Genomic DNA, 21,915 nt, shown 5'->3' with positions numbered 1-21,915 from the left:
GGTTTTTATTGCCACTAATTGACTGTTGTTGTATTGTAGGATACTAAGTGTGATTTTTTTAAGTGGTATAATGAGCAAGGGAGTGAAGTTGATGATCTTAAATTTCAGTTATTTGAGAAGGAGACTACCTTAACTGAGATGGAGTATGAGAAGAGTTTAATGGCCGAAAAAATAAAAAAAATTGCAGCTTAAAAAGGACAACTTGGAAGAAGATGTGCAAGAATGAAATCTGAGCTTTCACAACTGCATATTGAGGTGCTGAAAATGTCACGCAATGAGAAACCTTGGCTTTGCTTGTTTCATGGCTTGTTTTTGCCATTTTCTTGTATTCCATTAAGTTACTCTAAGGTTGTGAGTATAAGGTTGCTATTGGTGGTTGTAAGAAATCTGATCCTTTGTCTTTATAATATAAAAAATTTGTTGGAACCAAAGAAGTTGTTGTCATGTTATTTTGCATTTGGTGAATAGAGGAGAAATGTTTGGTATTTTGCAATGGAAATAAGTTGAGTCAAATGCTCATCCATACATCCAATTTCACATACACCAACTGTTCAAAATAATCCTAAGGAGAGTCAAATGCTCATCCATACATCAGTAGAAATGTCATAAACTGTTGACTAATTAATTAACATAATGTACCAAAAAATGACAGCCCTAGTTAGTCTACCTAAAAGCAGTTCATAACCAAAAAACATAGCCCTAATTCACTGAGTTGCTTGGTGAAGAGTGGAGCATTGGCTGGACTGTGAGGCTTGAAAGCCTTGCTCAGTAAGCATACTGGGGCAGCAGATCTTGGTGGCTGCACAAAAATGTTGGTTGAACAAGTTAGGTGCAAGTTGAACAAATTTTGAAACAAAAAAAAAAAATAACAATGACTTACATTGAGAATGGGTGAACCATCATCCTCAATGAACACCCCCGGCCACACCAACTGGGACCCTCCCCCTTCCCCTTCCCCTTCCCCTTCCCCTGCCTCTTCTTCCACCTCCCCTGGAGCCAACTCCACCTCTGACCATTCTTCCCCCTCTGCCAAGCTGAGATGGTTGTGCAGTTGCATTGTGATGAGTTGAGTTTGTAGTAGGTTCAGCTGTGGCTTGTGGCGGTTGGCCATCCTTCCTAGGCCTCCCCCTAGGTTTTTTAGGTGCAGGCTCAGGCACAGTATATGGTGTCCCTGTTTGGACACCTCCTTTTATTGTGGCCCTTGACCTTGCATAGGCTGCAAGTCATTTCAGATCCAGTTCTCTTCAAGGTTCCAGGCTTCTTAGGGTCTTGCTCAGGGTCCCTCCTCCTATTCTTTCTAGGTCTACCTGGACCTATTTTGATAGGAGGGGGTTGTAGTTCACATGGCACCCTTGGCCAATGTCTGTCCCCTTCTAATGGTGGAATGGAACCTGCACAAGCTAACAATAAAGGAGTTAGAGATCATAGACAGTAGGTCGAAATTACAAATGTAGAAATCCAAGTTCAAATGATTTACCTGCATATGCTGCTAAGTAAACATCCTTCCTGTAAACATGATCAACAAAATCTTCAGCTTCCTTATTCTGAAAATAAATAAATGTAATGGCATGACAGCAAGGCACACCCTTCATCTCCCACTTCCTACAGGTGCATGTCCTTGCATTTAGATCCACAACCAACTGGTCCAAATAGTAGTTGACATTGAATAAATTGTCTGTGGAGGGAAGCACATCATACTTTGCAGCATTTTCTTTCTCTTTCTCCAACATGGCTTGAATTCTTGGACACAAAGCAGATGTAACCTTCTCCATTTCCTGCCTTTTGAGCACAAGTCTCTGCATCAGAGCAGCTCTGATGTCTTCCATCATGTACAGCAGGTGCTTTGTCCTTGCATTGATAATATATGCATTGAAGGTCTCTGCCATGTTGTTGGTGATGGCATTAGTCCTCATAGAACAATCCAAGAATGCCCTGCAGAATAACTGGGGGTTGTATGCTTTAAAAGCATTTGCAACATCTTCACTGATTACCCCCAATTCTTCAAGAGCCTCATTATAATCAGCTTGATTATAAGCTTTTGCAATTTTCCAAAATTACAATTTAAACTCATCACCCTTGAAAGACTTGTGCCATAGGGCAAATATATGCTTGGCACAATGTCTGTGTTCTGCCTTGGGTAGAACAGTAGCCACAGCATTGACTATAGCCTATAACAATAAGTATAACAGTGAGTATAAGCACACAAAAAAAAAATGAACAAAATGGAAAAAAAACAAGGAAAGGGAGTGGTTTAGGATACTTGATGTTCATCAGAAATGATGGCAACTCCTTCACCATCTCCAAGTTGTAGGCAAGCTTGAATGTGATCAAAAAACCACTGCCATGACTCGTTATTCTCACTCTCTACAACTGCCCATGCTATGGGATACATCTGCTCATTCCCATCTCTCCCCACAGCAGATAACAATTGTCCACCCAAAAAAGTCTTAAGAAAACATGCATCAACACATATTACCTTTCTACATCCCTCCATAAACCCTTTTTGCAGCCCCTCAAAGCATGTAAAAAACCTCTGAAAAACAGGTGCCCCCCCTTTACCCACTGTTGTAACCAACTCCACACTTGTACCAGGACTGGATGTTTTAAGAGCCTCCAAATAAGGCATAACCTTCCTATAATGATCTGTCATGCTCCCATGCAATAACTTAATTATGTGCAGCATACTTCACTTTGTATGCAAAACCCCTTGTGACAACAACTTTATAAGCCCTCCTTATAGTTTCAACTATTTCCTTAGCTGGCCAGTGGGGCCTGGCCTTGAAAACATCCAACAATTGCTTAGCAACCCAACTGCTCTTTAGTTGTCTGTTTTTTTTCATGTTTCTATGGCAGGTGTGATGTGTTACAACTCTCCTAACAACTAGTGTAGCTCTCCTAGTGTCCCAAGCTGCATACAAATAAAAAGGGCATCCAGATATGCACCTAATCCCAATTTGTTGTTGTCTGTTCTTGTTGCTGTGACTAATCTTCACATTCCTACCCTGTAATATAGCCCACTTTGCTACAGCTTCTTTGAATGCCTCCCTTGTAGGTAATCTTTGCCCAACAGACCACTTAAACTTAGAGAAGTCAGTGTTTGGATCCACAATTTCACCCACCCTCTTTTTTTTTCTAACAGTCAAATCACCATCCTCTTCACTCTCAGGGGGTGTGTGTATTTCATCTCCACTCTCTTCATACTCACTATAGTTACCTTCTTCAAGGGTGGGGGCAGATTGTGACTCTTTTTGTTGAGTACCAAGCAGACCTTCTGCTGCTTGTTCTTGCAACTCTTTTGCAATTCTCAGCAACTTGTTGTTGCACTCCCTAACCCTATTCCTAGCTGTTCTGAACTCATCATCACTAGTGTCAGACTCAGGGATCTCAAAGACTTCATCTTCATCTTCTCCTTCTAACTCTTCTAGCTCAGGCACTCCACCTTCACTTTCGAGGTCACTCACCTCCTCATCATTACTAGTTTCACCATCATCATGTTCATAATTAGGGTCACTTTCATCACTGAAATCATCACTATCAAGCCCAAGTAGATTTTTCAAAGGGATTGGACTCTCTAGCCTTAGGTCCAACCATTCATAACTGTCAATGAAGTTTGTGTTGATGGGATCAGTGCATTGAATGGATGGTGCAGGTTGTGTTGCTGGTGAAGGTTTTTTGTGTGGTGCAGGTTTTTTGGGTGGTGCAGTTTTTTTAGGTGGTAAAGGTTGTGTTGCTAGTGAAGCATGTATGGTTGCTGAAGGCTCTGTGGGTGTTGAAGTTTGTGGTTGTCTTTTCTTGGTCCCTCCTGGTGTTTTTTTTATTTTTAATAGGTGGTGGTGATGGCTTAGTAGGTGGTGGAGGTGGTGGAGGTGGTGGAGGTGAAGGTTGTATAGGAGGGGAAGTCTGCTTGGGAGGGGAAGTCTGCTTAGTAGGTTCAGCTTTCTTAGGGTTATCTGGTCTCACTTTAGGAGAAGAGTCAAAGGAAGGCTGACTTTTTGTGCTTGCTGATGTGGAAGGTTTTGTTGGTGGTACTGTAGAAGAGGATAATCTTGTATTTCTTCTGGGTATCAATTTTTGAGCTGGGCTTTTGGACTTTTCAGTTGAGGTTTTGGGCTCACTTTGCAAAGACTGAAAAGACCTTTGAATAACAGGTGGGTCAGTGGGCTGGATCTCTGGTGAAAGGCCACTATGGTACGCATAAACATCAACACACCTACTCTTAACAGCAATCTCAGCCATCTCTAACACCTCTTTGTCTGCATAAACCCTCCTTAAACCATTAACTAAACCTAGTCCTGGTACCAAGTAGAAAAGACCCTTAATCCTTGCATAGTTTCCTGATTTTTTTGCTTCATTTTCTAAGTCAAACCAACACAACTCATCACATTCTACACTCGCAGTCCTAGATTTACCTCCCTCATAAACTAAACCACGTTTCTCATGGTTCCTAAATACACCACCATGCCAAAATTTGACAGTCACAGCAGGCATCCTACAATTATGTATGATAATGAGCAAAATCAACAATAAACATTAAAAATCCACACAGAAACCCTAAATCTAATAACACAATCAAAGCAGAAACCCTAATTTCTTCAATTGAACAAAGTTAACATCAACACAAAATTTCTTGCTTTACTTGAATTACTAGCAAATTAGAAGCTAATTGATGAACCTACCTACTTTTAAGCAACAATTCTATCAAAATAACCCAACAACATCCGCAATTTAAGCTTAACCCACAAAAAAACTCATTTTCAAAAGCGAATTTAAAAGTTTAGGTTTCGAATTTTTACCTTGCACATAACAATGTCGTCTTTCTCGTCTTGTCCTTCTGTTGGGGTTGAAACGTCAATGTCGAGGTTGGTGCGCTCAGTAATGACGGAGAGAGAAAAGTTATGGCGGAGTGACAGAGGTTGGTGAAGGAGAGTTCGAAATTCTGGGGGGTTTTGTCTTTTGCGAGAAGTCAACAAATTTTGGGAGGGAAATTCATTAAAAAAAGTCAACAGACACATGCATGTTGCAAATTCATATCCGGTTGCCAGTAAACTTGACCCATTGTAGGAATTTTTGCCTAAAGTTTGTATTATTAAAAAATAATTTAAAGTTTGTATTATTGCGAGAGAACCGGCCAAAGTTTGTATTATTCTAGTTTAAAAATCCTAGATTTTAAATGGCCTGATGCTGATAAGTCTTGGTTCCAGAATCTTGTAATTGCTTGTAACTGATTTGGGGTTTTGTTTGTTGCTTGGTGTGTTGCTGTAATGTTTGGACTTTTGCCTGTTTGAAGTCCTCTTGTTTGCTTCTGTATTTAGGTGACCTCTTCATAGTCTTTTTGGTAATATAAAACTTACATTTTACCAAAAATAATAATAATAACAATTACATTTCATATGTACAAAAGGGAACCTGACGAATAAATGCGTGCTCAATTCATTGATGAAATTCCTTATCTCCATCAAATGTTATAGTTATTACACTTTATATTTTCCTCCACTATTTAAAAAACAAAAAATACTAGCTACGAGAAAATTAAAGAACAATACATTCATATTTTTTTTCATAAAAAAAATAATCAAGAAATCGGTCATACTATCTTAATAAATGTACTTCCTAAATTTATGTCAGTGTCAATTGTCTCTAAAAACTAAATATGTGAGCTTCTTCATAAATTTGCATCGCCACCATTACCATATTAGCTATGATATTGAGTGATGGAAGAGTGAAGAAAATCAGTTGAATGATGACTTGCGAGATTCTATTAATTACCATGGTAATAAGCAGTGATTTTCCTTACGAAAAGTTCTTTCAATTTTTACTATATACGTAATGCATGGGCATCTCATAAACTTCTTTTTCCCACCACCGGCAAAGGTCATGCGAGCAACCATGTTTTGTAGTATTCGTAGTAACTAAAGCCGATGGAATTAGATGTGAAGCCTCACTATCTCTCCCCAATAATGCACACACAACCGAACTTTTAGTTGCTCTCCTTTCAATCTCACCCAAGCCGGACGCCCCATCTTTCCATTGTATTTCGATGCTCGAAATGCCCTATATACCCGCAGCAAATCATGTCCTCCAGATTTACAAATAACTGTGGCGTCCAAGAGTTGAGTAAAGTAAACGAATCATACTCATCTGTTTCATTATAAGCAAGTGAATTAAACACCGGCTTTTACAACACTTCGCATAATACGTGCCCCGTCCTTAGCTTTTTGACAATTGATTATCTCCAAGGGAAATCTAGGGAATGGAGGATTGTAAAGATAAGTTTCTAGCTCATAACCTTTTTTAACCATGTCTCTTCCTGTTTGTAATGCTATAGATGCACCTAACGAATGCCCTGCCAACCATATATTTGTAAAGTTTGTGCTTCTTACTATTATGCCTTCTACTGCTTTTAATGCGATTTCGCACCGAGAGCTATGCCTATGACTTAGCTCGTTTAGGGCAATCTTTGCATCCAAATAGACGTCTCGTATTGCTGTTTTTGGTTTAAGCATCGTGCCTCGGATTGCAATTACATGCGTAGGAGATGCATCTTGTGGATCCATATTCTCAAAGATGGCCCCAAAAATGGAGGAATCTACTGCATCTTTGAGGAATTTGATGCATTTGAAATTAAAAGCTTTCCACCAAGCTGGGGCTGTCTCTTGATTACCTTGTCTCACTTCTTGTCTATCTCTTTCTGCAAGGTACACTCCCTTAACCAAACAAGCCATTATTGATGTCGTATACTTTTTCAGTAGCCTGCAATGTAATAATATTCATGTAGATAAGTGAACAATGTTCATAGTACTGCTTCACACTTAGGAAACATGCATGCAGCACAACCAAATTTAATGTTATGCAATGTCAAAGGACCAACTCAACCAAAAGCTTAAGCTGATGGTTGAGGCCCCAGGAATAGATTTATACTCTCACGCCCCCTTACGCAAGAGCCCTTTAGACTTGAAGTGTGGATGCAGCACAGGTCTCCCTCATACCTGAGGTTGAATATTCCACTGAGAAATGAAGGGTGGATGAGATTTGAACCCGTGACCTTTTTGTCACGCTGGCTCTTGATATGTCAAATAACCAACTCAACCAAAAGCTTAAGCTGATGGTTGAGGCTACAGGAATAGATTTATACTCTATCATGTAATTTGAGTGACAAAATGTCTATCACATTATTGTCTTTTTGGTTGGTCATAATATTATATTTTGAATTTTTGAGTAAAATGTGATAGGCCATGCATATTAATAATATGACAATAACATATGGTAAAGTGTACACAAATTATATATGGTAAACAATAATTTCAATTTCTTCAAATTACTCCATCCATTACACTCCCTTCCATCTATTTGCTTTTTTTCTAAATTAAAAGACCTAAAGTATAACAAGAATTATTAAGATTTCACTTTTCTAATGGTCGGATTTTTCTCCAATCTCATTATAGTAATGAAGGTGGTTGATTTATTGGTAGCATTTTACTTCCAATACAAATAATAAATAGAAAATTGGGCCAAGAAAGATTCATACAAAACACTTTAAAAGCTAAGTTTAAAAGAAATACTTATATTTGTAGCAAAATACATAAAAGTTAGTTAGTCTTAGTAAAGTTAATTAGTTCATCTGACCAAACTACTCTCTCAAATTTGACCCAAACTGCATATTATCAAATTATATAAAATTAATTTTCACAATAATAGTTTGTCATCTCTACATAAAAATAGAACTATAAAACAAAAAAAGAAAAGAGAAAGGTTTAAAAGAATTACCCATTAACATTTGAAGTGAGAAAACTAGGAACACACGATCCAAAATCTTCGCTTTGAAACATTTCTCTATATTCTCCAAAAATCAAATAATAAAAATAATAACAATATGATGAAAACCACCTATAAAAATGACCAAGAAGATGAGGTGCTAACTAGTAAGAGTGAGATATATATTGAAGTATAGCTTGCTCTATAATTTAGAATGCATAGACTCGGAAGTTGGGACATAATATATATAGGTAGATGAGTTGACTTTATGTGTGCTGCCAATTTCTGCCTTTTTGAATTAATTAAGTCAAAGACATTAATGCCTCTAATTCTCCAACCATCTTAAAAGTGAGACAAGGTCACTTTCTTCTCACTTTACGGCTGTTGACATATGATGATGCATGCATGGATGCATCAAAGGCAAATGGGATGAAGTTGGAGCGAGTCTCCAAATCCATCAAATTTTGATTTTAAGCGTGTGGAAATAGATCAAAAAAATAGTAGAAATAGTCTACGATAATTTGAGTATATACTATATAGTATATAGTACTGTGGGTATATTAAAGGTAAAAGAGAAAATGTTTCAAGTTGATATCGAGCCTTTACTCCACAATAAATATGTTGGGTTTGGTTGCTCATATGCAAGTATAATTGAGCTGATGAGTACAATCTCATAAATATTATTCTGAGTATTAGACATTTTGTCGGTTAACTCGGTATATACATAATAGAAATTCAATCCCAATTCCCCAATTGAGGATTTTATTTTTAGGTGGCATTATCATGGGTCAAATTTTTGAAGCTAAAATTTTCATGAGACTTTTTCATTCTCAATAGCCGCATAACATCAACATTTCTAATTGACATTATGGGCATGTTTGGCAAAACTAGCAGTTTTAGTAGCTGTTAGCGGTTCTAGTAGCTGTAGCTGGTTGGGGTAGCTGCTAGCGGTCTACTAGTAGCTGTCAGCGGTCAGCGATTAAATTAGTGGTTTAATTAGAAGTGTTTGACAAAAGTAGCTGTTGGAATTGTGAAAGACAAAAAAAAAACATTGGTTAATAATTCTACTTTATGCTTTTATGAAGGGTTTATTTGGTAGACCGCTACCTCTAAACCTCAAACATTACTTTTAGTAACGTTCCACAACCTCTACTCATAATCTACTCCAACTGCTATCCGCTACTACAACCACTACCTTACCAAACACTCATAATTTTCTTAAGTAGCGTTTCAATCTTGTCCAACCGCTAACCGCTACCTCAAACGCTAGTGCCAAACAAGGCTTATAACCTCCGATGGATTCTTTTCTTTTAAGTAATTTTTAGTTTTATAATGTTTATTAAAGGGCTTGAATTACCCTTGACTTCTTACTTTGTAAGTAATTATCCAATTAGGAAACTATAACTTATGCTTAAGATGAAATTACTCGGGTATTACCTTAGGCAGTTAGGCCCAACAACTCGTTTATTATATTCTATTAGTATAAATTTAAGCTTAAAACAAATTATGAGAAATGTGCAAAAGTCAGAGTGAGCAACTGGATAAAAAAAAGAGGTGGCAATAATCCTTGAACAGATCATATATTTTTTGGGATGTGCTATATACAACAAAATAAAAAAGCTAAATACAGCAAAATATATTAAAAGACTAACATATCTTTGAGGGGGGGGGGGGTCATCTATGACAAATGACCCCGCTTTGGGGGGATCATCTATGACAAATGACCTCCCTAAGGGGGGGTCATCTATGATAAATGACCCCATTTTCATAATCGCGACCCGAAAAATATAAAATATGACTTACGCGGTAAAGGAAAAAGTGTTTGTGGTGAGTGAACTTATATTCTCAAATTTTCTATGGGGTGAGTAATAATTGTGCAATTATATTATTAAAAAAAATTAAATTAACCATGGTTAAGTTAGACATAATTTTAGATGCTGTATTTAGCCTTTTTTTTTTTGCTGTATATAACACTTATGTATTTTTTTTACACACAATCTCCTTAATAACTACTCCCTCCGTCCCATAATATAGTGTTTGATTCCATTTTTTCACGGGAATTAAGGTAAATAGAATCTAAGAGGAAAGTAAAGACTTTTTATTATTAAAATAATTATTGTGTGGAAGAAGGTGATCTTAGGAGAGAAAATGAAGAATAATTGGTAAAAGAGTATTAAATGTAACCCTTGGGTTGAATAATCAAAGCAAAAAAATAAGGCCAAGAAACAAACAAATGATGATGATATGGTTTTTCTAGGCAAATCACGAAAAAAATATGGATTTAAATATAGAACCCAAGCACTATATTTTGGGACACCCAAAATGGAAATGAAGCACTATATTATGGGACGGAAGGAGTATTAACTAATCCCATTTGGTGAGCTTATAATTATCATCTACTTCCTCCGTTGTTTATCTATTGCAACAATTGAGTTTCACACTTGCAAATGCACAACTTGAACTATTAATATCTTTATTCTCTTTTTAGTAAAAATTATACAAATTTGATATTTTGGAAGTATATGTCGAGATTATTCTAACAAGACCCTACATGATTATTTTTTCCTTATGTAAAAATTACAATCAATAGTTAAAGGATGGTGAGTGAATAGTGTAAAAATCCTATTGTTGCAATAGCAAAAGAACGGAGGAAGTAGTTTGTAAGAGTTGTAATTTTTATTACTCTAATAATTTAGGGTTTACGTACCTTTTTTTCATACTGGATTTTTGGGTGCTCGTCGTTTGTAAATTTTTTGCCTCGGTTTGAGAATTTTTTTCTCAAGTTAAATTGTGTGTCTATCTACATACATTATTCTTCTTTCCTTATATCCAACTTTATTTACTTTTCCCGCCTTCTACATATTTTTTTTTTTTTTTTGAGGGGAAAAGCGTGACATGTTACTCCATTGATAAAGAATCCATCAAGACATAGGGAGCCACTTCCAGAGGAGAGTGGTTCTCCCAAATTTGTTCAATCCCAAAAGGGATGAGTTTTGCTAGATTATGGGCTACAGAGTTTCCCTCTACATATTTACTTCCACTCACACATAACCATAACAAAATATTCATAAATTAAGTAGCTTTTAATTATTTAATCATTTTAAGATATGCAACCATATCTTGATGAGGTATTATGAGTGGTTTAAAAAAAGAAGACAGGAAACGAACATTTATGAATTATGAATTATGAAAATAGAAGATGATGATTGTAATCAAGTCATTCATGTCCTTCTGAGAATAAGTTATGCACCTATAGATTAAACAATGAAATGACATAATCTAAACAATCAAGACGATTGTGTTACGACTCAAATTCACAATTTTTCATTTGAAATATAAATGCATTAATAAATTAATCTACAATCTTATATTGATTCTTATAGGAAAAAAATTGTTTATAAACAAGATAATATTTCTATTTTTAAAAAATTTAAAAATATATAATTAAAGTACATATTAAATGTATTTTTTTTTTGGCCCCCATTCGGGGACCCGAGTAAGAAGAATTACCTCTGGGCTGCCCTCGCACAGGGCCACACACCCAGAAGCCCAACCAAGCCCAAAAAAAATGTGTTGATTTATTTCAGATCGGATATCTAAAAAATTTTCAGATCGGATATGGATCGAAAATTTTCATTTTCAAATTCTCGAAAATATCTCAAACATGCAGATATTTTTGGATATTTTTTGAAGACAATTCGAAATATCCGATTTTATAATCGAATATCCGAAAATATTCGGTTTCATAAACGGATATTCGAAAATATCCAATGATCCAGTCCAATTCTTGAGCTTTTCACATAAAATTTTAAATATTCTAATCATCGGATATCCGATCCGATATTTTGAATATCCAAGATTTATGTATTAGATTTGGATCAAACTTTCTCCGATCCGAAATTTCAAATCGGATGAACAAACAATCACCACAAATTCACTCATGCATCCATCCAATTTCTAACTAAAGCATAAAAAAAAAATGAATACCCCTAGCTAGTTAGAGCAACGGGTGCTATTTTGCAAAAGAGAGGGCAACAAACCACATTAAAATTATCTTCTAGTGAGGTACGTTTGATATCCAAAAACTGTTCAGCAACAATAAGATATGTGGTGAATGTTGAAGTAAACCAAAAAAAGGTTGGATAGAGTCGAATCTAATATGTACCTTACTAAATATCGATCCTTATTTACCAACCACACATTGTTTAACCAAATCTAATCTCTTTTGATTCATTCCTCAAAAAAAGAGAAAGGCAATCAAACAATTTTCAATCATGATCGTTGCAGATCGGATCATCCATATAATATACAAAGGAAAACTCCAAACATTTGGTATCCTTCTTTGTTGGAGTACAATGTGACACTCAAGAAGGGGGGTTGAATTGAGTGACAAAAACTAATCGTTTTTCGCAAAAACACTGCTATAGCACAGTGCCTTACACTGTGTTATTCACTCGTAAATTCTCCGATTTATGTTTTTGCGAGAACTAACTTGTATCAAAATACGAAAACAACAAATTCAAATAATAGACACAGGAAACAACGTGGTTCAATATCACCTTTGATATCTACATCCACACAAACAAACTCTTTTATTATTTGAATCCTCAAATATCAAACTCTTGATACAATATGATTACCCCACTACTAACTCTAGTAGTGCTCCCCAACACTTAACTCTAAGCGTTGCTACTTTTTATAATAATTGAAATTACAGAAAGAATAAATCCTCAAAAACGTGCTTCTTATTGAAGCAAAACAGATGACATTCACCAACGTTGTATAAGTAACCTAAGCTGACTAGAACTCTGTGCCCCACTCTATGCTTTGGAAATGAGTTTTCAACTCTCAAAATCTCCGAAATCAAAAATCTAAAAATGTGAGTTTATTCTGAATTTCTATCCCTTTTATAAATTATTTTCATAATGAAAATCCTTCTCCAAGATATGATTATCTTTTATTCCTAAGATTAAGGGATAAAACTTTTAAAAAAACTAATATGAACCCGGTGCACACTAATTAGTGTGCACCCGATCCATATCACGTGAGTTTATGATAGTGTATATTGATATGATACAGTGTATGTTAAAATGATATAGTGTATGTTAAAATGATATAGTGTATGTTACAGTGTATGTTAAAGTGATATAGTGTATGTTAAAGTGATATAGTGTATGTTATAATGATATAGTGTATGTTAAAGTGATATAGTGTGTGTTAAAGTGATATAGTGTGTGTTAAAATGATATAGTGTATGTTACACTGATATAGTGTATGTTAAAGTGATATAGTGTATGTTAAAGTGATTTAATGTGTGTTAAAATGATATAGTGTATGTTAAAGTGATATAGTGTATGTTAAAGTGATATATGATGTGTTATGGTCACGTGCATGGGCCTGGTCCACACTATTTTTAGTGTGAACCGGATTCACGCAAGTCGGATTGTAAAACTTTTCCTTTTTTAAAACATTTTTTTATCTTTTATAAAAGCGGATTTTTTTCTTGATAAGAATTCTCCAAGTCAACTAGTAATCAACTGTTATCTAATTTATCTTATTTTCTTTATTAAACTTCCTTTTGTTTTCAAAATTCTTTTATAAAACGTTTTCTTTAAATCGGTCTTTACAAAATCCTTTTTTTGAAACCGATTTTTTATAAAAAACGTTTTCTTTAATAAACTCAATTTTGAAACTAGAACCCCCTTTTTATATCGATACATAAAATAAATATACCTACCTATTTTCTTAACTCTAAGAAAATAGATAACCATCAATTTCACATTTTTAATTTAGCACAAGGTTCCAAAACTTTACATTGCATAATTGTAACTAAGAGTATAACAAATCTAAACTTACGTTCTTTAATCTTTCATGAATGCGTAATCTTGATGGCTTTCTTGAATCACTGTTACACACATACATGTTATGTCATACATGGGCTTATCATCATCAAAATTATATTAACTTAGAGTCACAACAAATTGCCCATTTTTTATGATGACAAATAAACAATATTCCCCCCTCAACATATGCATCATTAATCACACATTAGGAAAATAACATGTAACTTCACTCATAGCATAATCCAACAAGCACCAATAATCACCATACAAAAACAGACAAAAAGTACCAAAGCTACACAAAATGAGAGCTAGAAACCAAATGTTTTAGTAGCTCAAAGCCTCAAACAGTGAGAGACTAGTGATGCTGGTGCTACAGTGATCCACCAATTCACAATCTTCACAAAGTACCAAAATGCAACCATACAACATCAACAAAAAAAACATAACCCAACATCAAAGATCAGTATACAGGAGGGTTAAGGAGCATTGGAATTGGAAAGGGCGGACATGAGTTCCCGATGCCGCTGTCTCGCCAACCGATCCTGAGCGCGTTGCCGAGCAAGAAGCTGCTGAAGCAGTTTGTTCATATAGGCAAGTTCCTCCTGCATTTTGAGGCACCCAACACACGCCTCCTTAGGCTGAAATCCAAGAAAATATTTCTTTAGTAACTCAACCCCCCATCAAACAAAACTCCATTTTACTTAACACTCCATCACTCATTCAGAATTACATAAGCCATAAACACCTTGGTGAGCCACAAACCATAAGGGGAAAACCAGGGGATCATTATAAATCGCATCATTATAATTATGTCATCCTTGAGTACTAAGGGAATCAGAAAGAAACAAAAATTCACCACGAGACAACCAAGAGGGGCAGAAATTTTCAGCCTCTTAGTAGCCGTGGAGGTAGAAGGGCGATAGGGGGATTTACCTGCAGAGGAGAGGCGGCGCTTCTTGGTGGTCTTGGACGCCGAAGGTGTTCAGTGGTAGATTTCACCGGCGATTTGCGGGCGAGTTTTTTGGGGGGTTTTCGGGTGGTCTTCATTTTCACCATTGTTAGGGTTGGAGAAAGAGAAAGAAAAGGAGGGAGAAGGTGAGGGAAGAAGAGGGTTTTCTTGCCCGAAATTTTGAAATGAAAAAAAAAACAAAGGGGGTGACACGGGTTTGGTGATGAGGGGAATGTAGGCTACTGGGCTGGGGTTAGGGGTTTTGAACAAATGGGCTGTTTATTTTTTTTGTGTGTGGTGATATGGCTTGGAGGGAATAAGGGTGAGGAAAGGGGTTGCAAACTGAAATTCATGAGGGCCTTGAACGTTTAAAAAACATTTGATAAAAATTTTGAAATAATTGTGTTTATTGTCAAAGCAACATCACATTAATTTGTAAAAATTGTGGTACATATATATGGTTTTTTCAAGAAAATTTATGAAGCAACTTAGGTGGATACTATTAGAACAGCATCAATAGCTTTGTTGTGAGTCCTAATATAATTTGAGAGACATGTTCTCACTTAGTTTTTCAAGGGTAATATTACCTTTTTCTACATGATAACGCAAAAAATGATATTTTATTTCAATGTGTTTGGTACGTGAGTGTTGAACCGGATTTTTTGAGATATTTATTGCACTTGTATTATCACACATAATTGGCACATTATCAATCACAACTCCGAAATCGTGAAGTTGTTGTCTTACCCACAATACATGTGCACAACATGATGCAGTTGCAACGTATTCAACATCGGCAGTAAGAGTTGTAATTTTTATTACTCACTCTAATAATTTAGGTTTATGTACTCTCTTTTTTCATACTGGATTTTTGGGTGCTCGTCGTTTGTGGATTCTTTGCCTTGGTTTGAGAATTTTTTCACAAGTTAAATTGTGTGTCTATCTACCTACATTATTCTATGAAGCGTGTAATCAAGTCATTGATGTCCTTATGAGAATAAATTATGCACCTATAGATTAAACAATGAAATGACATAATCTAAACCATTAAAACGATTGTGTTACAATTCGAATTCACAAAATTTTTCATTTGAAATATAAATGCACTAATAAATTAATCTACAATCTTATATTAATGTTTATAAGAAAGAAATTATTTATAGACAAGATCATATTTTTATTTTGAAAAAAAAGTTAAATATATATGATTTAAAGTACATATTAAATGTATATATTTATGCCTTAGATCTTATATGTTTTGTTTGACAAAGAACATAGAATTGCCCCTTGTATCGAGATCTGTACTAGAAACCAAAATCATAAACCAATCATAATTAGTAGCTAAAATGCAATAGAGCGGTGAATATTAAAGCCACCCTAAAACAAAACTTTGAAGCCTCATTTATCAAATTAAGAAGAGCTTGAACCTGTTCATGGTCAAGGAAGCAAAGAAAGATCCCCCCGGCACTGCTGCTAGCACCATGCATGTCATTATTTACAGGGGGCAGTGGGCTGTTGAGCGCTGCCATGGACAACATTGGCAAGCACAACAGCTGTGGAAGGTCACGTTCAGCCTCAATAGTAACAGTTTGAGACGAACTAGCAGCAGCGGGTGAGGCAAGCCCTGCACTCTTCCCAAATTTCTCCTCATGCCAAGCAGGTCGACCATGAATTTTGAAACACGTAGCCATCTCGTGCCCCCGTTTCTTGTAGTGAGAACACACGAGTTTGAATTTGTCAATACATTCAGGGTAAGTTTTGACAGCAAATACATGATCATCATTCACGAGAGCCATCCCGCGAACGCGCTCCTTTTGAAGAAAAGCTTGATATGCCCGAGTGAGATAGGAGTTGTTATGACCTTTCATGGTCATGTTTTCAGTTAAATGATGCTCCCCCTTCTTGGTTTTTCCACCATAATTCCCAAATTATTTTCCATACCTTTAACCTCAGCCTTATTACAACCCCTAAAAGTCCTCTTGATCATCATGTATTGTATTGTTGAGTATTAAGTGAGTCAAAAAGTCAAATTTAAAGAGTATTTGCTTCATCCGATCTGATGAGTCGACTTGATTAGGTTGAGTGTCATCATTTATGCTTTAAACACATGAGAGATTTGAGCGCACATGACTATAGTGAGGTCTGTCAGGTTTGGTTAAATCCAGCTTGGGGGAGATGGTTTGTGGTATGATTGGAGAGTCGATTGTGATACATGACATGCTATGCGGCTTTGATCGAGCTTGTTTCGATGCTTGGCTTATGTAGTATATATCTCCTGTATTTTCAATTGAGTGTTTAGCCCTGTTGTAGTCCTATATTGTAGGTTGTCTAACTTTTTCGATGTCCGTGACTGGCTGATGACGGATTCCGGTGAGGACGGCAGTTCGTCGGAGAAGGAAAGGTTGTGCGGCAGTGCTGTCGTTCCTCTTTCTCTCTCGACGTGCGTGCGGCGTCGTCTCCTCGAATTTTTTTCTTTTAAACCTGAACAGCAACCAACCAGCCAGCGCTGGCAGGCCAGCGGGCCCAGCAGAATTTTTTTTTTTTTCTTAATCTCGGTTCACCTACAACACAAACTAAAAAAAAACACCAAAGTGAGAAAACAAGAAACAAAGACAAAGACAAAAATCATAATAAAAAATAAAGAAAAGCACTAGGGGAAAAAACAGAAAGGGCTGCGCAGGAAGGGCTGCGCTTTTCGTAAAAGCGCAGCCCTACTAGTGAAGGGCTGCGCTTTTTTAAAAAAGCGCAGCCCTTCTGTAGGTTTGAAGGGCTGCGCTTTTTAAAAAAGCGCAGCCCTACTAAGTGAAGGGCTGCGCTTTTTCAAAAAGCGTAGCCCTTCTGCTATGTAAGGCTGCGCTTTTTTAAAAAAGCGCAGCCCTTCCTGAAAAAATTTGAAATTTCGAAATCGCGGGCTTTGAAATATTGAGCGGGGATTCGTCAAATATATTATCCCTCATTCTTCTCTCCTCTCTCACGTCCCTCATTATTCCTTTCCTCCTTCTCTCTCATCCTCTCTTCTCTCTCAAAAACTCTCATAAACATTTGCGACAAAAACCTTGAAATGATTTGCACTAAACATGGCGACGGAGTCCGATTGCCTATTGTGATACCTTTTCGGAAGCGGAACGGGCCAACGTGACGTTTAGGCTTTTTAAGCCATCCGAGTTCGTTTAAGCCTCCAAATAGCCATTTTAAGTTTTTCCGAATTTTTTTTTCCCTTAAATTATGTATTAGGGTTTTGTTTTATGTATTTAAACATTATTAGGTTAATGTTTGGAGGTAGTTCTTGTATTTTCAGATCTATAATGTTCTTGTATACTTCTCTTTGTTTATATATTTTGATTAATGGTCTTGTATACTTCTCTTTGTTTTGATTAATGTTCTTGTATACTTCTCTTTGTTTTTTTTGATTAATTTTCTTGTATACTTCTCTTTGTATATAATTTCTTGTATTTTCATCTTTGTTTTGATTAATGTTCTTGTATACTTCTTGTATACTTCTCTTTGTATATTAGTTTTTGTTCCTTTTTTTCATTTTCGTTTCATTCTTTTTATTGTTTTGGGTTTAGTATTTTCGTTTCGTTTCTCTTCTCTTCTGTTTAATTTCAGAAAATGTGAGATTATGAGTAAAAAAATGTCAAAAATTTTTTTTTTTTTTTTTTTTTGGTAGGAAGGGCTGCGCTAGTTAGGAAAAAGCGCAGCCCTTCTAGCTCAGAAGGGTTGCGCTTTTTTAACTAGCGCAGCCCTTCTAAGCTAGAAGGGCTGCGCTTTTTCCTAACTAGCGCAGCCCTTCTAGCTTAAGGGCTGCGCTTTTCTAGCGCAGCCCTACTTAAAAAGTGAAAGGCTGCTACTGAAAGGGCTGTTGTCAAAAAGCGCAGCCCTACATGCCTTTTTTAGCGCAGCCCTTCTTCATTTTTCCACTAGTGAAGAAGAGAGAAAATAAATTAATGCTTGGGTTGCCTCCCGAGAAGCGCCAAATTTAAGGTCTTGCATGACCGTTCAAGATTAGTAGATTACTCATAATAGTTCAATGCTCTAAGAAGCTTATCATATGTTCCTGCAGACATCTCAGAGCATATTATATAAGAATAGAAAGAAAAAATGAAAAAAGTTAGTACTAAAGAATTACTAAAACTACAAAAAGACAAAATCGAAGGAAAAGTTATATTTACAAGGAGAAAAAGAAAAATTGTTAGTATTTTTATATGACTCAAAAGAAAGAAAAGAAACTAAGTTTACATTAGTTACATGGTCATGAGAGTCATTCAAAGGGGGACAAAGAAAGAACGATGGAGGATATAATATAGAAGATGAAGGAATAATGTCAAGTTTTTCAGAGAATGGAACATGAGATTCAAAAACAGTATCAGATGGAACCGACAAAGACTCATGCACTATTTCACTCTCAACTTTAGACTCATATGCAGATGAAAAGATTATCGAAAAAGTGTCAGACACTTCCCTTTCAACTATAGATTCGTCAACATAGAGACACAAACTACCAATTACACCCTTACCTTCTACCAAATTATCGTGAGTCAAATCAATATCTTTTTCTTCCATATTATAATTCTCAACATTAATATCAGTATCATCAAGTATCACCTGTTGGTTAGTAGATTGATGCACAACAAGAAATTCAATAGATTTCGCTATGTTTTGGTAATCATGAGCTAATTCATTTAAATCTTCATGTTGTTTTACAATATACTCTTTCATCATATTAAAAAGTTCCTGACGCTCTGATATTTCAGGTTGAAAATAATTATTCTCTTCAGATTGATAACATTGGGTATAATCAGGCACATAAGACTCATTAGGGTAATGAGAATATTCATAAGAATTCATGCACAGATTTTGTAAATTTTGACAATCATATGATGCATCATAAACATAATCATTCGCATTATAATACCTAGAATAATCATATTGCCCTTGATAATTAGAAAAAACATCCCCGTCTGAACTAGAATTATACGACTCCATAACAACACACTAAACAGAGAGGAAAACAAAAAAAATCACAAAAAAATAAAAATAAAATATATACACAATTCAATTTCACCAACAATAAAAACTAAATAAAACTATACCGTCTCTCCGGCAACGGCGCCAAAATTTGATAGGATGTCGTACACCCGTCAAAGATAATTCCTGCAAAACCTTCTAACAATGTAGTAGGGTAAGTAGGGTCGAATCCACAGAAGATGTCGTTTTAATATTATTCTAAGGGATGGAGAAACTAAACAAGATCACAAATATCTGAATTAAAGTTCTAAGCTAATCAAACTACAAAAATCAAACTAAAAAGGATCTAGGGTAATGGTTCACCATGTTTATACTTATAAACTATCAAAATATCATCACAGTTCAATTAATCATATATCTAGAGCACAGGTTAATCCTTGGTCAGGCATTAACGCTCTCAAATCAACATATGCTAGTACGGTCGCTCAACATAATCAGATTTGCTAATTGTAGGTAAGCCTCTAAAGAGTACTATCTCTCGATCTATGACTCGATATTAACAATATTTAATTAGACAATTGATCAGATTGCAAGATTAACAATAAAACACTAATCAATTAGAGAAATCAATAATTAATCAAACCATGAATAAATATCAATCAATAATCATATCATATAAACATGGATTCCCAAACCCTAGAAATAAAAACTATTCAATCATGTAATAAAGAATAAAAACTACATCTAGAAAGAGAAAGAAAACATAATTAAAGAAATCAATGAAGAGAGAGAATGAAATAATAAAATAATGAATTAGATGAACATGAAAAACTAGGGTTTAAACTAAAGAGAGGGGAGAAAAAGAGGAGAAGAAACTAAAACTAAAACCTAAAGAAATAAAAAATAACGTCAAAAGGGAGGAGAGAGAAAAAAGAATGAAAACTCATCTAAATAATATTCCCTAATCTAATATGACTAGCAAAGTAATTTACAAGATAAGGAAAGTTTTAAATAAATCATTAATAGACGGATTAGTGATCCGCGCGTACGCGTGGCAGATTCCAGCAGAAACAGTGCAATCTTCCGAAAGGCATAACTCCTTGACTAGAAGTCTCCTCGGGGCGTGCCACCTATCGTTGGAAAGCTCTTCAAGTCTAGTTTCCAAATCTACTAGAATTACTCGATTTTAAGGAGCACATCAAAAGTTATGATCAGAAGAGTAGACATGACTCTTTTTCACATTTCTTCTAATGATTTTCCGCTTCGTTTTTGCTCAAACTCGTACTATGACATATCCATACGATCCTTATTCATTGTAGCTTCTTTCCAAGTGCTCCTAATCCTCAAGTTTAACTAATCATACTCCAAATACGTTATCAATGCCTGAAATTCATCAAAAACAAGAAAACATACCGAATAGGAGTAGAAAAGTATAACTTAAGAATATAATGCAATAATGAACCTAAATACGAAACTAAATGCTCTAAAATGCAACCTAAATGCACCTAAAGACTATATATATAAATGATTTATCACAATCGAATTTGATTTACAAGATTTAAGAATCCTAAATCAATTTAATCAAGAAAAACTATCCAGAAATATTGAAACAAATTTTAATCGCAAGAAATTTCAATTGCAAGAAATCTCAGCACAGAAACTAATCTTGTTTTTCGCGACCTCAACCTCATGAAAGAGATTAGGCTCTGATACCATGAAGAAAGTGAGAATCAAAGATTATCTTCATTCATCGAGAGAGAAAGAATCACAGAGGTGTTTACAGAATGAAAAAAATGAAGAAGATTAGAATAACAGAATCAACTGTACAGAATGAAAGCTAGAAGTGTATATACAGAAGGTTGTTATGAAACCTCTAACTAGCTGACTAGGACAAGATATAATTAATTATAAATAATCTTATAGAGAGAGAGAGAAACAAAAAAGTAGGTTAAAATATTCAAAAGTGAATGATATGGGTGAAAAAAGAGGAGAAAGTAGATGTGATATGTTACCAAAAATAGAAAAAACAACAGTATGTAGATTAAAAAGAAACGGACTAAAAAGAAAAGTGTGTAGATTAAAAAGAAACGGATGGAGTATTAGACATGACATTACACTGATGAAAATCTCATCAAAAGTAAATGCTATGTGAAATATACAGAACATTACAATTTATTCTTTTCCATCACCATTGCAAGAATACCAAACAAATTCAAGAATTGATCATGCTACCTTATCAAATGTACATATGAAATTCGTGCCAAACATATGTCTTTGTTCATAAATTAGCATCGCCAATTGCCCTCCTTCATCATTTAGATGTGTAATTGAGTGATGCAAAGGAAATAAGCTAAGTGTAGAATATCAAATGTTTAATAATAATTGGTGAGATTTCATTAATTA

At 35.4% G+C, this 21,915-nt stretch overlaps 2 protein-coding genes and 1 long non-coding RNA gene across 3 annotated transcripts; all 3 read right to left on the bottom strand.

Annotated features, from left to right (window-relative positions):
• Nucleotides 1-1,149: 1,149 nt before the first annotated feature.
• Nucleotides 1,150-2,650, bottom strand: LOC104886319 (uncharacterized). Its single transcript, XM_048634118.1, has 4 exons — nt 2,261-2,650; nt 2,117-2,168; nt 1,478-2,035; nt 1,150-1,391 (listed from the first exon to the last, which is right to left on the bottom strand). The coding sequence occupies exons 1-4, from the start codon at nt 2,648-2,650 to the stop codon at nt 1,150-1,152; spliced, it is 1,242 nt and encodes a 413-aa protein (XP_048490075.1).
• A 3,511-nt stretch (nt 2,651-6,161) lies between these two features.
• Nucleotides 6,162-7,826, bottom strand: LOC125492024 (GDSL esterase/lipase At4g10955-like). The gene is made up of 2 exons (XM_048634117.1): nt 7,765-7,826; nt 6,162-6,750 (listed from the first exon to the last, which is right to left on the bottom strand). The coding sequence occupies exons 1-2, from the start codon at nt 7,824-7,826 to the stop codon at nt 6,162-6,164; spliced, it is 651 nt and encodes a 216-aa protein (XP_048490074.1).
• A 5,974-nt stretch (nt 7,827-13,800) lies between these two features.
• Nucleotides 13,801-15,142, bottom strand: LOC104883593 (uncharacterized). The gene is made up of 2 exons (XR_788586.3): nt 14,529-15,142; nt 13,801-14,233 (listed from the first exon to the last, which is right to left on the bottom strand). It is a non-coding gene; the product is annotated as an uncharacterized LOC104883593 (long non-coding RNA).
• Nucleotides 15,143-21,915: the final 6,773 nt, after the last annotated feature.

This window comes from Beta vulgaris, chromosome 7 (genome assembly GCF_026745355.1).
Source record: "Beta vulgaris subsp. vulgaris cultivar EL10 chromosome 7, EL10.2, whole genome shotgun sequence".
Lineage (NCBI taxonomy): Eukaryota > Viridiplantae > Streptophyta > Magnoliopsida > Caryophyllales > Amaranthaceae > Beta > Beta vulgaris.
The sequence above is the reverse complement of the archived record's forward strand: the minus strand, read 5'-3'. Positions and strand labels throughout refer to the sequence as shown.

Excerpts from the sequence above, each read along its gene's own strand:
- LOC104886319 (XM_048634118.1), bottom strand. The coding sequence starts at position 2,650 with ATGACAGATCATTATAGGAAGGTTATGCCTTATTTGGAGGCTCTTAAA. Across the intron at positions 2,169-2,260 it reads TCATTTCTGATGAACATCAA|GCTATAGTCAATGCTGTGGC; the intron begins GTATCCTAAACC and ends TTATTGTTATAG. Across the intron at positions 1,392-1,477 it reads TTACTTAGCAGCATATGCAG|GTTCCATTCCACCATTAGAA; the intron begins GTAAATCATTTG and ends TAGCTTGTGCAG.
- LOC125492024 (XM_048634117.1), bottom strand. The coding sequence starts at position 7,826 with ATGTTTCAAAGCGAAGATTTTGGATCGTGTGTTCCTAGTTTTCTCACT. Across the intron at positions 6,751-7,764 it reads CTCACTTCAAATGTTAATGG|GCTACTGAAAAAGTATACGA; the intron begins GTAATTCTTTTA and ends ATTACATTGCAG.